Source organism: Corvus moneduloides, chromosome 26, assembly GCF_009650955.1.
Source record: "Corvus moneduloides isolate bCorMon1 chromosome 26, bCorMon1.pri, whole genome shotgun sequence".
NCBI lineage: Eukaryota > Metazoa > Chordata > Aves > Passeriformes > Corvidae > Corvus > Corvus moneduloides.
In genome coordinates this window covers 1,167,857-1,181,360 of record NC_045501.1, presented here as the reverse complement: position 1 = coordinate 1,181,360, position 13,504 = coordinate 1,167,857, and the positions used below count along the sequence as shown (strand labels likewise).

General features: G+C 49.7%; 1 protein-coding gene across 4 annotated transcripts in view; it reads right to left on the bottom strand.

The window, feature by feature from the left end:
* Positions 1–279: 279 nt before the first annotated feature.
* Positions 280–13,504, bottom strand: part of HOXB4 (homeobox B4) — a 32,134-nt gene continuing 18,909 nt past the window's right edge. For 2 of the 4 annotated variants that reach the window (XM_032134333.1, XM_032134334.1), the window contains exons 2-3: positions 2,821–3,247; positions 1,085–1,939 (exon numbers count right to left, since the gene is read on the bottom strand). In XM_032134333.1, the coding sequence (XP_031990224.1) occupies positions 1,623–1,939; positions 2,821–3,241 (738 nt within the window). In that variant the 5' untranslated portion in view covers positions 3,242–3,247 and the 3' untranslated portion in view covers positions 1,085–1,622. Of the gene's footprint in view, positions 895–1,084; positions 1,940–2,820; positions 3,248–3,382; positions 3,579–13,504 lie in introns of those variants that run through there. The other 2 variants (XM_032134332.1, XM_032134331.1) reach the window with 2 other exon arrangements.

Genomic DNA, 13,504 nt, shown 5'->3' with positions numbered 1-13,504 from the left:
TTTGAACAAATAAATCATAATATGTGAGGCTTAGCAGTACTTAAAGCTGATCTAGCCCTGCTCAAACATCTTTTGTTTTCATTAGGGGGCTGGAGGCTGTGCCACTGACAACAGAAACCCCTGGAAAAAAAAAAAAAAGAAGAAAGAAAAAGAAAAAAGAAAGAAAGAAGCTGTTTAATTCATGGCTTGAAATAAATACATTTATTTTTTTTCCCCCTCCTCGCCAACAAAACAACCCACATCCAGCCCAAGAAACAACCGAAAAAAACCACACAGGGGCAGATTCAGAATGAAAAATTTATTTCCGAGTTGTTGCTGTTGTTGGGTTTTTTCTCTGCTATTTACAGGTAAATCCTGGACATCCCGAAGGACAAAGGGAGGGATGGACGCGGCCGGGGGGGTCGGGGGAAGCCTCGCTCACCCCAGGAGGGGCAAACCCCTCCTCCCCCCCTACCTCGGCCCGTAATTCACATTTTCAGCCCCAAACCAGGGCAGGACGGTGGCGGAGGAGCTTTTCCCCCTGCGGGGGCGACTCCAGGTGCCCCAGTTCACCCCAGTTCCTACCCTAAACCCCCCCGCTCCCCTCTCCCTCCCCACCCCCCTTTTCCCAAACTCACAATGAACCTGCAGGACTCAAAAAAACCCCACAAAATAAAGGAAGGGGGGTCTACATCACTCTCCATCCTCTTCCTTTCTTTGTCCACCACCTACTTGACCCAATTTTCCTCTTTTTTTTTTTTTTTTTGTCCCCCTCCCCCCGCTGTCCGAGAGCTCCCCAGTCCCCGGAGGGGATTTTGGTTGTGTTTGTTGAGTTTTGGTCGGGTCGTTTTTTATTTTCCCCTCTCTCCAACTCCGTCTCTTTGGGATGGCGGGCCAGAAACTTTCCGTTTGTGGCTGGGAGGCGAGAAAAGAAAGGAGAGGAGAGGAGAGGAGAGGAGAGGAGAGGAGAGGAGAGGAGAGGAGAGGAGAGGAGAGGAGAGGAGAGGAGAGGAGAGGAGAGGAGAGAGGAGAGGAGAGGAGAGGAGAGGAGAGGAGAGGAGAGGAGAGGAGAGGAGAGGAGAGGAGAGGAGAGGAGAGGAGAGGAGAGGAGAGGAGAGGAGAGGAGAGGAGAGGGGAAGGAAAATTAAAAATAAAATTCAAAAAAAAAAAAGAAAAAGGGGGTGGTGTAGAAAATCCAGTTCGTCTTGAAGAAACGGAGCCTCATTTATTAAAGTGAGCGCTGGTTGTCGAGGTAATAGCAGACATAAGGTCCATCCTTTGTACGGGAGAGTAAACATGACAAATGGGGCAGAGCTTGGCGTGATTAAAGATGAAACAAGGATCCATCTTAGCCAAATCTGAAAACCACCATCTCCAGCCTCCTTTTAATGGGAGAGAGGCACCGCGGCGCAGCTCTGCTTTGTGTGGCAGCTGAGTCTCTCCCTCTGTTCCCTCTATAAATAAAGAGCACCCCCGCCTTCCCCTCGTTCAAATAATAATAATAATAATAATAATAATAATAATAATAATAATAATAAAAAATAATAATAATAAAAGTTAGAATTCTCGCGTGCTCCCTCCGCACTCGCACAAGCTCACAGCCCAAAACACGCACAGCCATCCTCGCAGCCATCCAGGGACAGTTATAGGCTGGCGGCCGGTCCGTGGGATCGCGTTTGGGACGCTCCTTGTGGCATCTGCAGGCTGCCGGAGGAGCTGGAGGAGTTAGACCTGATCTTGGTGTTGGGTAACTTGTGGTCTTTTTTCCATTTCATCCTCCGGTTCTGGAACCAGATTTTGATCTGGCGCTCGGAGAGGCAGAGGGAGTGCGCGATCTCGACCCTGCGCCTCCGCGTGAGATAGCGGTTGTAGTGGAATTCCTTCTCCAGCTCCAGGACTTGCTGCCTGGTGTAGGCTGTGCGAGAGCGTTTCGGTTCCCCTCCTGAGTAATTGGGGTTTACTGAGCAAACACAAAAGGAGGGAAAGGGAAAAAAAAAAGGGAAAAAAAAAAAAAAAAGAGGGGAAAACAACAAAAAAAGGAGGGTAAAAAAAAAAAAGCCAGAATTACCGAGCTGTTCCTTTAATGGGTTCTTTCCCCCCTCAAAAAAAAAAAAAAAAGAGAAAAAAAAGAAAAAACAAGCGTCACGCATTCTTTAGAAGGGGGGATTTGCTTTAAAAAAAAAAAAAAATAGAAGGCGAACCTTCTAAAAATATCCCCAGAACCGATCTGCAAATCTCCACCTCCATCCTCATGGCTTGACGTGTATTCCTGTCTAAAGGTTTTGCTAAGGTCCCCCAGACACGTTTTCCGTGCCCTCTGCGTGTGGATATTCCCATTTATGCGCACACAGCTCTGCGAGAGCATCGCGGAATTATCCCCAAAAGTTCCCCCTACACGCTTGGAAGCAGGCAGACACAGGCGCTCCCATTTATTAAATATCTCCCTAAAAAAAAAAAAAAAAAAAAAAAAAAGAGGAAAAAAAAAGAGGGCAGGGGAGGGGAAAATAGTAAAAGTTTACTCAACCCGCCACTTAAATACAAATTACGAAAACATAAAACTTAACTTATGAAGATTCAACAGCCATAAAAAGAAAAAAAAAAAAAGGAAAAAAAAAAAGAGAGAAGTAGCCTGCAAGAAATTGGAGGAGGATGGTAACAGAGACTTCAAAGGCACATGGCCAAGCAGAGCAATAAAAATTTATGGAGGATGTAATTATACCGCTCTGCAAACAGGCGCTCGTAAATCTCCGCGAATGGTTATTTTACAACTGGTGCAATAAGATTTCTACAAGACTTTGAGGTGCTACTTACTATAAAGCAAAGCCACTTTAGTTCACTTACCCGTGCTTACATGGACTTTTTTCATCCAGGGGTAAACTACCGGCTCTTTGCACGAGGAACTGGGAGGGCTTTGGTTCACAGAGTTTTGGCTGCACGAGGGTGGCGGGCTGGGGGTGCCCGGCTCGCGGGGCTGGCTCGGCTCCGAGAGGTGGCTCTGCAGTCCGGCCGGAGGATGGACATGACCCCGGGGGGATAACACCGCAGCCGGGTGGCCGGAGCTCTGACAGGACGAGTAGAGCTGCTCCTTGCAGGCGGACCGCGGCTCGTACATCGCTTCATGTTGGAAAGTGCTCTCTCGCCTCTGGCTGCTGTAATATTCCGGCGAGTGATTGGGAAGGTAATCGCTGTGGGAATACTCTTCACAGGGTGGGAACTTGGGGTCCACATAGTTGGAGTTGATCAAAAACGAGCTCATGGCCATTAATTTCTTAGAATTGCACACACGAAAAAAAATATATGTATATATATCTCTCTCTCTCTCTCTTTCTCTCCTAAAATTTATTCCTGTCCCCCTCCCCCCCCCTTTCCTCGTTTTCCTGTTTCGTGGAACCCTCCTACTTACTGTCAAGTGAACAAAGTTGAGTCCATGTGACAGCGCGGGCCAATGGCGAGGGGCACGGCGAGCCCCGGATAAGGAAACCTGCCCAGCCCGGGCTCTCCCGGGGCCCCCCAGCATCCCCGGGGAGGCGGCCGGGGGCGTCCGCTCCCCTCCGGCCGCCTCCGGCCCCACCGGCCCCGGGCTCCGCAGCGCCCCGCGGGCGAGCAGCGACACCCCCGCCTCGGCCCACACCCCTCGGGGGTGTGTCCTGGCTCGGGGACACGCAGGGAAGGGCGGTGGGAGCAGCAAATCCCCCCCCACCACCACCACCCTCAAAAGCCAGCAAATAGAGAATAATTAGAATATGAGGTAAAAATGGTTTTTCAGGGGGTTCGCGGCCGCTGCCGCTCGCTGCCCGCGGCAGCTGAGCCGTGGCCCCCCCCTCCCCGAGCGGGGGCTGCATCTCATTCCCGGCTAAGGTGATCCGGGAGGGGACACTGCGCCCCGAGCCTGGCAGAGATGGATAGGGCTTGTTTGGGATCGATAAGAAATTCATCAGCTAATTCGGGGTACCCGGGCTCCTAAATCACATTTAGCCCGGCTCGGAGATTGAGTGTTTTCCCACGCACCGGTGGGAAAAAGGAGCCCGTCCTCCAAGCAAGAAATCAAGGACTTGATGAACAATTACAAAAGCGAATTAGCCCGAGTCCTAATGCATCTTCGCCTCGCCCTTCTCGTAATAAAGACGCTTTAAAAGCCAGAGCGACCCGGCAGCCTTTGAAAAGCCACCCCCAATTCCTCAAGCCAGACCCCAAACGCACCGTGAGCTGCTGGCGAGCGGCAGGGAGGAAAGCAATCATATCAATAATATTTATTTTTTTAGCGATGTCAGCGCTGAGACCACACAAATTAAAGCGGCGGCGGGACCCCCGCTCTGCAATCGCAGCAATAACGCCCTCGACCCCCTCGCCCCCCTCCCCAAATCCCCCCCTCGCAGCTCAGATTTTATCTCGGAGTGATGATAAAGTTTTATCGCAGGAGCGCCGGAGTTGAGCTGAGGTCAAATCCAAAGGATTTCTTTTGAGCCCTAAAGCGGTTTTCTGGTTAAACCCTCGTTTCCACTCTTTTATTTTATGGGGTTTTGGGGTGCGGGTGGGTTTTTTTTTTGGGGGGGGGGGGGGAGTTTAATGGCTTCTGGGTTTGTAGTGTTTGTGTCAACTACATATTCCCCTAGATACGAATTTGTGACCCAACTTCCTTTACACAAATTCGGATCTACAGGGTACATATAGAAGACAGATGCGTCCTCCTCGGTCAGAGATCTTCTCCTACCGCCACAATTCTCTTCTGGGGCAAAGTTTTGGGGTTTGAGGAATCAGGGATTCACCTCTGGGTAAAGCGGGTTGAAATATTCACTCGTCAGGGGGAAGGCGATTAGTTAAGGCAGCGGGTCAGGGTCTGAAGAGCTCATAGGAGAGGAAAATCAGGACTTTTCCACCCTCCTCTCCACACCTTGGGCATTGATTTGGGCTAAAAAAATCAGCGCCTAGGTTGAATGTGGACGTGTAGGCACGCAACGAGACGCGAACCCAAAAATCCGCCTTTTAAAAGCGAAATCCCCCAAGCTCCGTCCCCACCCCGCCCTGAAAGTCTCGTCATTATTTTCTGATCGGCAGCGCAAAGATTTCATCCATTTTTCGTTCTTGGAGGTCACCCAAGGTTTGGGTTTAGCCGTGCGTGTGCGGGTAAATGATACCAAAAAAAAAAAAAAAAAAAAAAAGGAAAAAAAAGAGAAAGAAACAGATGAAAAGAAATACAGAATGTAAAGGCAGATGGGACGACAGGTTTTTTTTTTAATGACAGGCAATTCTTTTTACAACCCGAGAAAAAGATCAAAGGCGTTTCATTTCCGAAAAAGGGATATAAAGCAATAAAATATTCATACTGTCTAGGTAATGAACCTTCATTCGGAACTAATGAGGGTAGCATCATGTTGAGATTTCGTTTAAAATTACAGTTGCCCAAGAGATTAAAAGTAGAGCAGCCCCCCCCCCCCCTTTTTTTTCCCCCCTTTTTTTTTTTTTTTTTTTTGTATTTCAAAAGGCAGAACATTTTTAGGTCAAGTATCTCCCGAATTAATTGCATTTAAATGCCGCAGCAGAGAGGGCATCAGGGAAAACCTGCGTTTCCCCTGCATTAAAATCCCTCTAAGTACATCCAGCAGATTCTACAGGCTCCCGCATTTTCCCTAAAAAAAAATAATAGTTCTGGCCAAGAACAAAATCCCCGAATTCTCCCCCTTCTCGACGCCACGGAGTTTTTCAGGTACTTTGAGGTGAATAATCGCTTTTCCTGCTAAAAATTCCCAGATAAACCCGGGATAACCAAGCAGCGCTCTCAGAAACAAACCCAAACGCATCTAAGACAGTCCCAAAACCATTTTAGACGCATTTTTTAAAAACCCCCAAATTTCCAGCAGAAGCAGCGAGACCTTTCCGCACCGAGCAGAATTTCCCACCTCCCACAGCAGCACCTCCGGCTGCGGAACCGCCAGCAACCCTCAAAATTTACCTTTCCCTCCAAAACCTGCCATAAAAGTGAGGAACCAAATCTAATCTGCTTGTGGATGCCATAAAATAACGCTACAGAACCGACCCCGTTAGAGCTCCTGTCAGTTTTATTTTTATCCTTCCCCCCTCTCTCTCTGTCTCCCTCTCTCCCAGATTTTATTCCTCCTTCCCGAACTCCCCTCACTGATTTATTTTACTGGATTTTCTCACAGCCGCCGCTCCCTTCGCTATCTCCCACCCGAGGACGGGAGCCCGACTAGAAATATCCAGGCCTTATTCTCGATTTTTAACCCCCTCCCACATCCCTTTAAAAAAAAAAAAAAAAAAAAAAATCGGGTTTAATTTCGCTTCCCGGTGACAACACAGGGCCGGTGTTTGCCAACCAGCACCCCTAGCGTCTACCAGAAATTTTTTCCCCCCTCCACACCTCCAAGAAATCTCCCCCTCGGCCGCCCCTGATCCCAAATAAACCCCCCTCATAAACACACACCTTCGGAATCCGCCCCGCGCCGCCGAAGTTTCTCACTGCGGATTTTGGGGGCTTTTTTTTTTTCCCATTTCAAAGCCACCTCAGGCAGGGTGGGGTGACCCGGGGGAGCCCCCGGCCTGTTCTCCCTTTCCAGAGGAGTCCCAAACCCTTCCCAAAAGCTCCTCACGGCACCTGCCAGCGCAGGGGGAGTCTCGCAGCGCTGTCCCTGCCCCAAAAACAGGGGCGGGGGGCACCGAGCGGGCAGTGCCCGGGCCCCCCCAGCCCGCCCAGGTGTAGCGCCCACAGCGGTTCCTACCTTGGCAAAACGCGGCTCCTTTTCCTCGGAGTAATTCCCGAGGGGGTTTTAGGCGCTCCCTCAAAACTTGGGGAGGTTTTGCAGGCGGAATCCTACAGAAACCCCACAGCCCCCACCCCACAGCCGCCCCCTCCCCACTGCAGCCCGCCCTATCGTGCTCTCTGTTTCCGTGTTGCTTTTTCAGTGCGATTAATTCTGCCTAAGAACACTCATTTCTCTCTCTCTCTCTCTCTTTCCTTCTTCTTCTTCTCCTGTTTTTTATTTTTTGGGGGTTTTTTTTGGGTTTTTTTTTTGGTGGGGTCTGGCTGCTCCCCCTCCCCCGCTCCCCCACCAGACCCCACTATTGTCCTTCAAGGCGAGCGGAACTGCTCCTGGCAGCGCCAGGAGGCCCTCTGAGCATTTTGGGGTGGGAAACCCGCAAGTTTTGGTATTAATCTCATAGTTTGTCAGTCTTTGTTAAACAGCGAGGCGTGTCCGCAGCGCGGCGGCCGCCGAGAGCCGCGCTGACCCGCGGTTCACCCCGCGCCGCGCAATTTTTAGGGCTTTTTTTCTCCTTTTCCATCCCCCCCGGGGTGTTTTCCCCACTCCAATCTGGCAGCGGTGAAGACGGAGATTTATTTTTTTAATTTAATTTTTTTTTTCTCTCTCTCTTTCTCTCTCCCGCTCCACCTCCTCCCCCGCTTTGCAGAAGCGCAAAACCTTTCGGGTTTTGGGAATTCGGGGGGGATTTCTCCCACGGAGGGAAAAGGGGAGCGCTGGAGGTCTGAGGGTTTTCTTCAGGGCAGAGCTTTTAATAAATAAAAAGGCCAAAAGCGCCTCTGAGATGGATAAACGCAGGAAAGGGGAGGCGGGAATCAGCCCACACCTGCTTTGCAACGGGGAAAACTCAGCCTTAAACCCCGGCGTGCTTCCCCAGTCAGCTTCGTGCAGGCTTGAAATTCATAATAATGATCCAAAATGCAATATTTTCGTGTCAGGCCGGGAAGCAGCACGCGAGGAGCCCCGGCAGGGTCGGGGTCCGCAGCCCTGCGGGAATTCCCCATTCACCCCCGCGTTTACACCACCAGCTCCAACACCGCCTTTCTCCCGGCCATAAAGGGGCGATTTGGGAAGTAAATCGCGATTAAAAAGCGTATTCAATTGATTGTCCGGCGGAAAAAAGAAACCCCAATAATAGGGGGGAAAAAACCCAGCCTGAAACGCGTTCGCAGCGCCTGAGCCCGGCTCAGAGAGGCTCAGCCGCGGGCCGAGCCCAGCCCGTCCCGGCACGGGAGATAAATTAGAAATATCCTTGAAAATGATACCTTTAATTTCCTCCGTCTGCCCTCCCCTCCCCTCCCTCGCTGCCTCCAAATGAGCTCCCACCGCAGCCTCGCGCCCCTAAATTGAAACTTAAACGCTGTGATGGGGGAGTGAACATTAGAGGGAAAACTTGGGAGGTGGGTGTTGTGTTTATACATATATATATATATATATATATATATATATGATTTTATTTTTTATTTTTATTTTTATTGCCGCCAAATTATACCTGCTTGTTTTAATATCCCGAAAACAAATGGCCTTTATTATCCATTACCTGTTCCATAAACCTGGAGTAGAAATGACTGTTCGGGAGAGATAAGTGTAGTAATTACAAGGGCGAGGAGATGGATCACCCGAGTTGCGACTAAACGGTAGCCCTTATACAGCGATATTTTATAAATACCCAGCAAATTCACGGCAATTAATTAAAGCCGAGCCTTATCACGCGAAACAAAACGCTCCGCGTTCTCCTGGATTTCACCTACTCCATGAATACCACCCGCGTCGGGAAAGCAAATGGATTTTCCAGAATGCCTTTCCCAGGGCTCTAATATTCGCCCTCTTTCTCTCCCAAGAAAAATGAGCCTTGTTAGGAATATTTAGTCCCTGAAAATATTTAAAAGCCGGGAAGGAGGGGGGGGGGGGTGGGGGGATGAAGGAGAAGGGGGAGCAAATTCGCAGGGATTTTCTTTTTTAATTCCCTTTTTTTCCAGGAGAGTTCGCCTTGCTCCGACTGTTTGCTTAAGGAGCCATTGAAAAGATCTTCCCCGGTCCCAGCGCAAATAATATTTAAGAGTTGGAGGGTTCGAAGTCTGGCAGCCGCAGAAATAACTTTGGGACGCCAAGGGAAATATTTATTATATCAGTTCATTAAACTGTTGCAGCGACCGGAGTGGAGTCGAGTTTCAAGCCAGGAATATAAAGCATTTCAGCCCAATTCCGACTGCAAAATAAAAGGATAAAATCGGCTCCTTTAACCGGCCCGAGCGAGGCGGGCACTTAAAAACGCCTTTAAATACATATATTGAATTTTTTAAAGCCCTCAGCCCATTGATTTCGCCCGTATATCACCATCCCGGCTTTCCCACGATTAAGGTGGGAACGCGAATAAATCGCGGACGTTACCCCGCGTAATTCTTTTGTTTTTGGGATTGGGGTTTGCATTTTAAAAACCATTCGGTGCCGGGGCTCCGGCACCTCTCCAAAGGCTTTGGAAGTGCTTCCAAGCCAAGATGTTCGAACAGATTTTCACCAACCGTGTCAGCTTTTTTTTTTTTTTTCCTGCTGGATAATTTAAACCCTCTCCAAACAAAATTGACGCTGGAATGAAAATTATTTTTTAACTGCTCGCGTTAATATCCTAGAGGGACCTCGGCGTAATTGGATTTAATAAATGCATTTCCCTGAGATTCTGCTAATTCCAGCCCAAACGGCGTTTCGGGGGTTATCTTAAAAAAATATTCAGCGTTTCCTCGCGGGAGACCCGAATCAATCCGCTTTATTTTCCACCCAAATTTCGCATCCCTCTCTCTTTTTTTCTTTTCTCCAGCCTCTCCTGCGGCTGAAGGTCGTTCCCACCTCTCCCTCGCCTTCTCCCCTCTGTGCCCAGACTTTTCCTCGCCCCCCTCGCCGCTTTCTTTTTCTCTCTCCCCCTCTCTCCCTTTTTTTTTTCCCACTGCCATCGCTCTATCAGGGTTATACACAAGACTGACTCACGCACAGCGTAAACTTTTGACCCTCAACTTTTTGACCCCTCGAGCTATAATGCTGTACTAACAAGCCCCCCAAGACCGCAGTTGCCGTCTGCAGCTCCAGAAACCAGCGCGGCGCTGCCTTTCCCTGCTTTAATTCTTTTTTTTTTTTTTTTTTTCCAAAGAAGGGGGGGAAAAAAAAGGTTGGGGGGGGTGGAAATGGACATTTCTTGGAGATTTTTTTTCTCCCCTGGTGGGGAACCACAAAAATCAGAGCTTTATCTCCACATCGCCAGCGTTGTCTTAGATCTCTGCGCTTTCCCCCCCTCGCCCCCTCTTTTCCTCCCCTCCACTTTTACCTTTTATCCGAAATATCAGGAAGGGAAAAAAAGAATTCCCTGAGCATTTAACGGCGTTGTTTCTGTTTTACCGGCGATTCCACCGCGGAATTCGCCCGCTCTGATATTTTCACGGGTGTTTTTTAGGGGATTAAAGAGGTTTGGAGCTGCGTTTTGAGGGCTCGGCACCAACAACGCCGCTGCCACCGGGGGGTCCCGGGGGTCCCCCAGGCTCCTCCCGGGGGTTGCGGGGTTGCGGGGCCGCCGGTCCCGCTCCAGCCCCAGCCCGGCCCGGCTCGGCCCGTCCCTGCTGGCAGTGAACTTGGTCTGAAGCGAGCTCTGCTGGCTGCTCGGGGACGTTACAGGCGCTGCAGCCAATTCACCGGACCCCCGTGCCCGGGGCTCGCCCGGTTTCCCCCGCTGCTCTCCATCCCCACCCCCCCAAAAAAAATATCCTTCCCCTCTCCTTGAGAGTTCGCGAAATCTCCCTCCATAAACAACCCCGGTTTGCCACCAAACAAAACGTCCCGGCCGCAAAATCCCAGCGCTGTGATTTGTTTTGACTTGAAGGGTGTATAAAAATGTATCTGTATATACATACATATATATATATGTGTATATATCCGCCGACATCCCTCCACATGTTAAAAAGGGATAAATCAAAGGGCAGAAAAACCCTCGCGCCGCTCCGCTTCTTTCAACGCTCGCTGTCAAAATAGTTTCTTTTGAAAGCTATTTAGGGTAACAGAACACGGAAAAACCGCGCCGGGTTGGACACCTCTCGAGTTAAGTTATCAAGCTCCTTCCAAATATCATTTATTTAATGTTAGCGGGGGGGGGGGGGGGGGGAGAATGGGAAAAATCAGCGCAGACAGCGAAATAGCGGCGCTCTGAAAGAAAATTTCACTCCTAAATCCATCCTAGGGTTGGAAAGAGACCCCAGAGGAGGAGCCAAACCGCATAGAAGTCCTTTTCGGGGTCCCTAATCGAGAGACCTTTATCAAGAGGATTTTAAATAATCCCGTCAGTTGTTCTTATTTTAAAAAAAGGGGGGGGAAAGGAAGAGGTTGGGGCTGGGGGAAAGAAAGAGCAATTTCTCAGCCTGAAATTCATCTGTGGGGGAGGGAAAGGGGCTGCAGGGAAGGGTTTCTTTGGGAAAGCGTTCCCTTCTCGGGGAGGTCACGGCGGGGCTGTGCAGGCTGGACTCGTTCAGGGGAGCATCGCAAATAAATCGCTGAATAATCGGGGTCTTCCCCGGAATAGAATGAGATACAAGAATTACAGCCCGGGCAGGGCGAGCTCTGCTCCCAGCCCCTCCCAGGCTGATCAGGACCCGCAGCCTCCTGACCTTCATTTCTGTGGTCAGGCAATAAAAAAAAAATAGGCGGGGAAAAAAAAAAGAGGGAAGGGAGGGAGGGGGGGGATGAAAAAATGGAGATCCCTGAGATCCCTTTGGCTCCTGCAAAGAATAATCAGCACATTGTTGGTGGATCGGAGCGATATGAAGCACACCCAGCCCTCCCCCTCCCTCTGCCAACACTGGCGGGCAGGAGGACTGGGTCCATTTGGGGGGGGAAAAAAAAAAAAAAAAAAAAAAGAATGAAAGAAAGAGAACGAAAGAAAGAAAGAAAGAAAAAAAAAATATCCCGGAGCTGATGTTTTCCTTAAAAAGGTGACCCGGCAGCCCCGGGGTCCGTGTCGTGTTGTGATACTGATGCTCACCCTCTCCTCGGAGCGAGCAGCCGGGGCTGTCCAAGTCTGCTGACCTCGGGATGATCCCTCTCGCCTATGAATTATTGATGAGATATGAGCTCTGATTTCGCTGTTCAGTATGCAAACCCCATTATACTGTTAAAATGGCGATTTAATCGTTTAGAATAGCTGCGCTTTTTTTTTTTTCTTTTCCTCTCCTCTCTTTCTCGCCCGACTCATTTGTGCCCCTTCCTTTTCATTTAGTTCTCTTAATTAAATCCTTTAACAGATTTTAATCACTTTTCGGTGAATAAAATAAGACATCAGGCGCGTCTGTAACTGCGTTACCTTGGCGGAGTTTGGTTTTGGTGGGGTTTCTTTGGGTTGTTTTTTTTTTGGGGGGGGGGGGGTGTGTGAGCTGAGGCTTCCTCGGCGGAATTTTTGGGTGGGGAGGAAATTTTAATTTAATGTCGCACCTCACCCAGCGAGCGGGGAAAGGCCTAAACCGTACAAACGCTCAAAAAAAAAGGAGAAGAAAGCCTTAAAAAAATAATACAAGAAATAAATGCCATTCAAGATGGCCTCGCCACGGCACTACAACCTCGAGCTGCTTTTGGCAGGGAAGCTCCCCCAAACCTCTCAGTGCCTCTCACAAATTCTCCCCTCCATCCACCTCTCCCCCCTCATTTCTTGCTGAACGAACCCCTGAACTGAATTTTATGGGCGAAATTTCATCCTTTTTTTCACCTTTCAGCAGCAGCTTGGGCATGGAGGGGCCTTTCCTCCCCAGCCCCCACCCCCCTTCCCCCCAAATGATGAGGGTTGTAATTAATCCAGATGCTCATCTGGGCTCTGGCAGGCTGGGGAACCTGAGCTTGGCTTTTGGGTGAGAAAGAGATGATTTAGGGTTTTTTTCTCCCCTTCAAATCCCTGTTTGTTACAGGAAACCTTCAGGAGCAGCACACAGGTCAAGGGGGCAAAAAAAAAAAAGGGGGAAATTGGCTGTAATTGCACCTCTTTTTTAGGGACGGATTCTGTGAGCCAGGTGAGCTCACGGGGAGGGTCCTCACTTGGCATTTTTGGGGCACAAAACCCCCCCCCCCCCCTACACCACTCAGCTTTGGAGAATCCTAAATCCCGAGGTTCCCTCACCTCGAGCCTGAAACCTCTGCACAGACACGGGGTTTAAAACCAGACATTTCCCTCTCCTAGAGCTTCTCCCTGGCCGGGGACTCGATATTAAAGCACTTTGTATTTATTCTGTCCTCTGCAGCTGCGGAAGGAGCGATTGTCCCGTGCCTGACGTGTGCCATGGAAGTGGGAGAAGCGATGAAAAATGCCCAGGAAAATCCCCGCCTACCTGCACGGTCAGAGCTGCGCTTTCCTGTTTACTCTCCTTACGCTTCCTTTGCACCAGAAACGGGGAGATTTGGGGGTTTTTTTTAAATTTTTCCTTTAAAGGACAGCGAGGGGAAGCCTGTGCTGAGCCCGTGCTCAGCCCGTGACCCTTTCCAGGCTGTAAAATGGGAGACAATGACACCTCACAGGAAGCGGGAGGTTTGGCCATGCAGGAGAAAAAACAACAACAAAAAAAATACCCCAAAGAAACCCCAAACCCCTCCCAAAAGCCAGCTTGTTGAAAGAAAAACCTCCACGAACACCCCAAAAAATGCTGCAGGTAGAAATCAGAGCTCCTGGGCAGGGAGACTCCCTGGGATGGACTGGAAGGAGAAGGAAGAGGTTAAAATCCAGTCCCTGTGCCCGG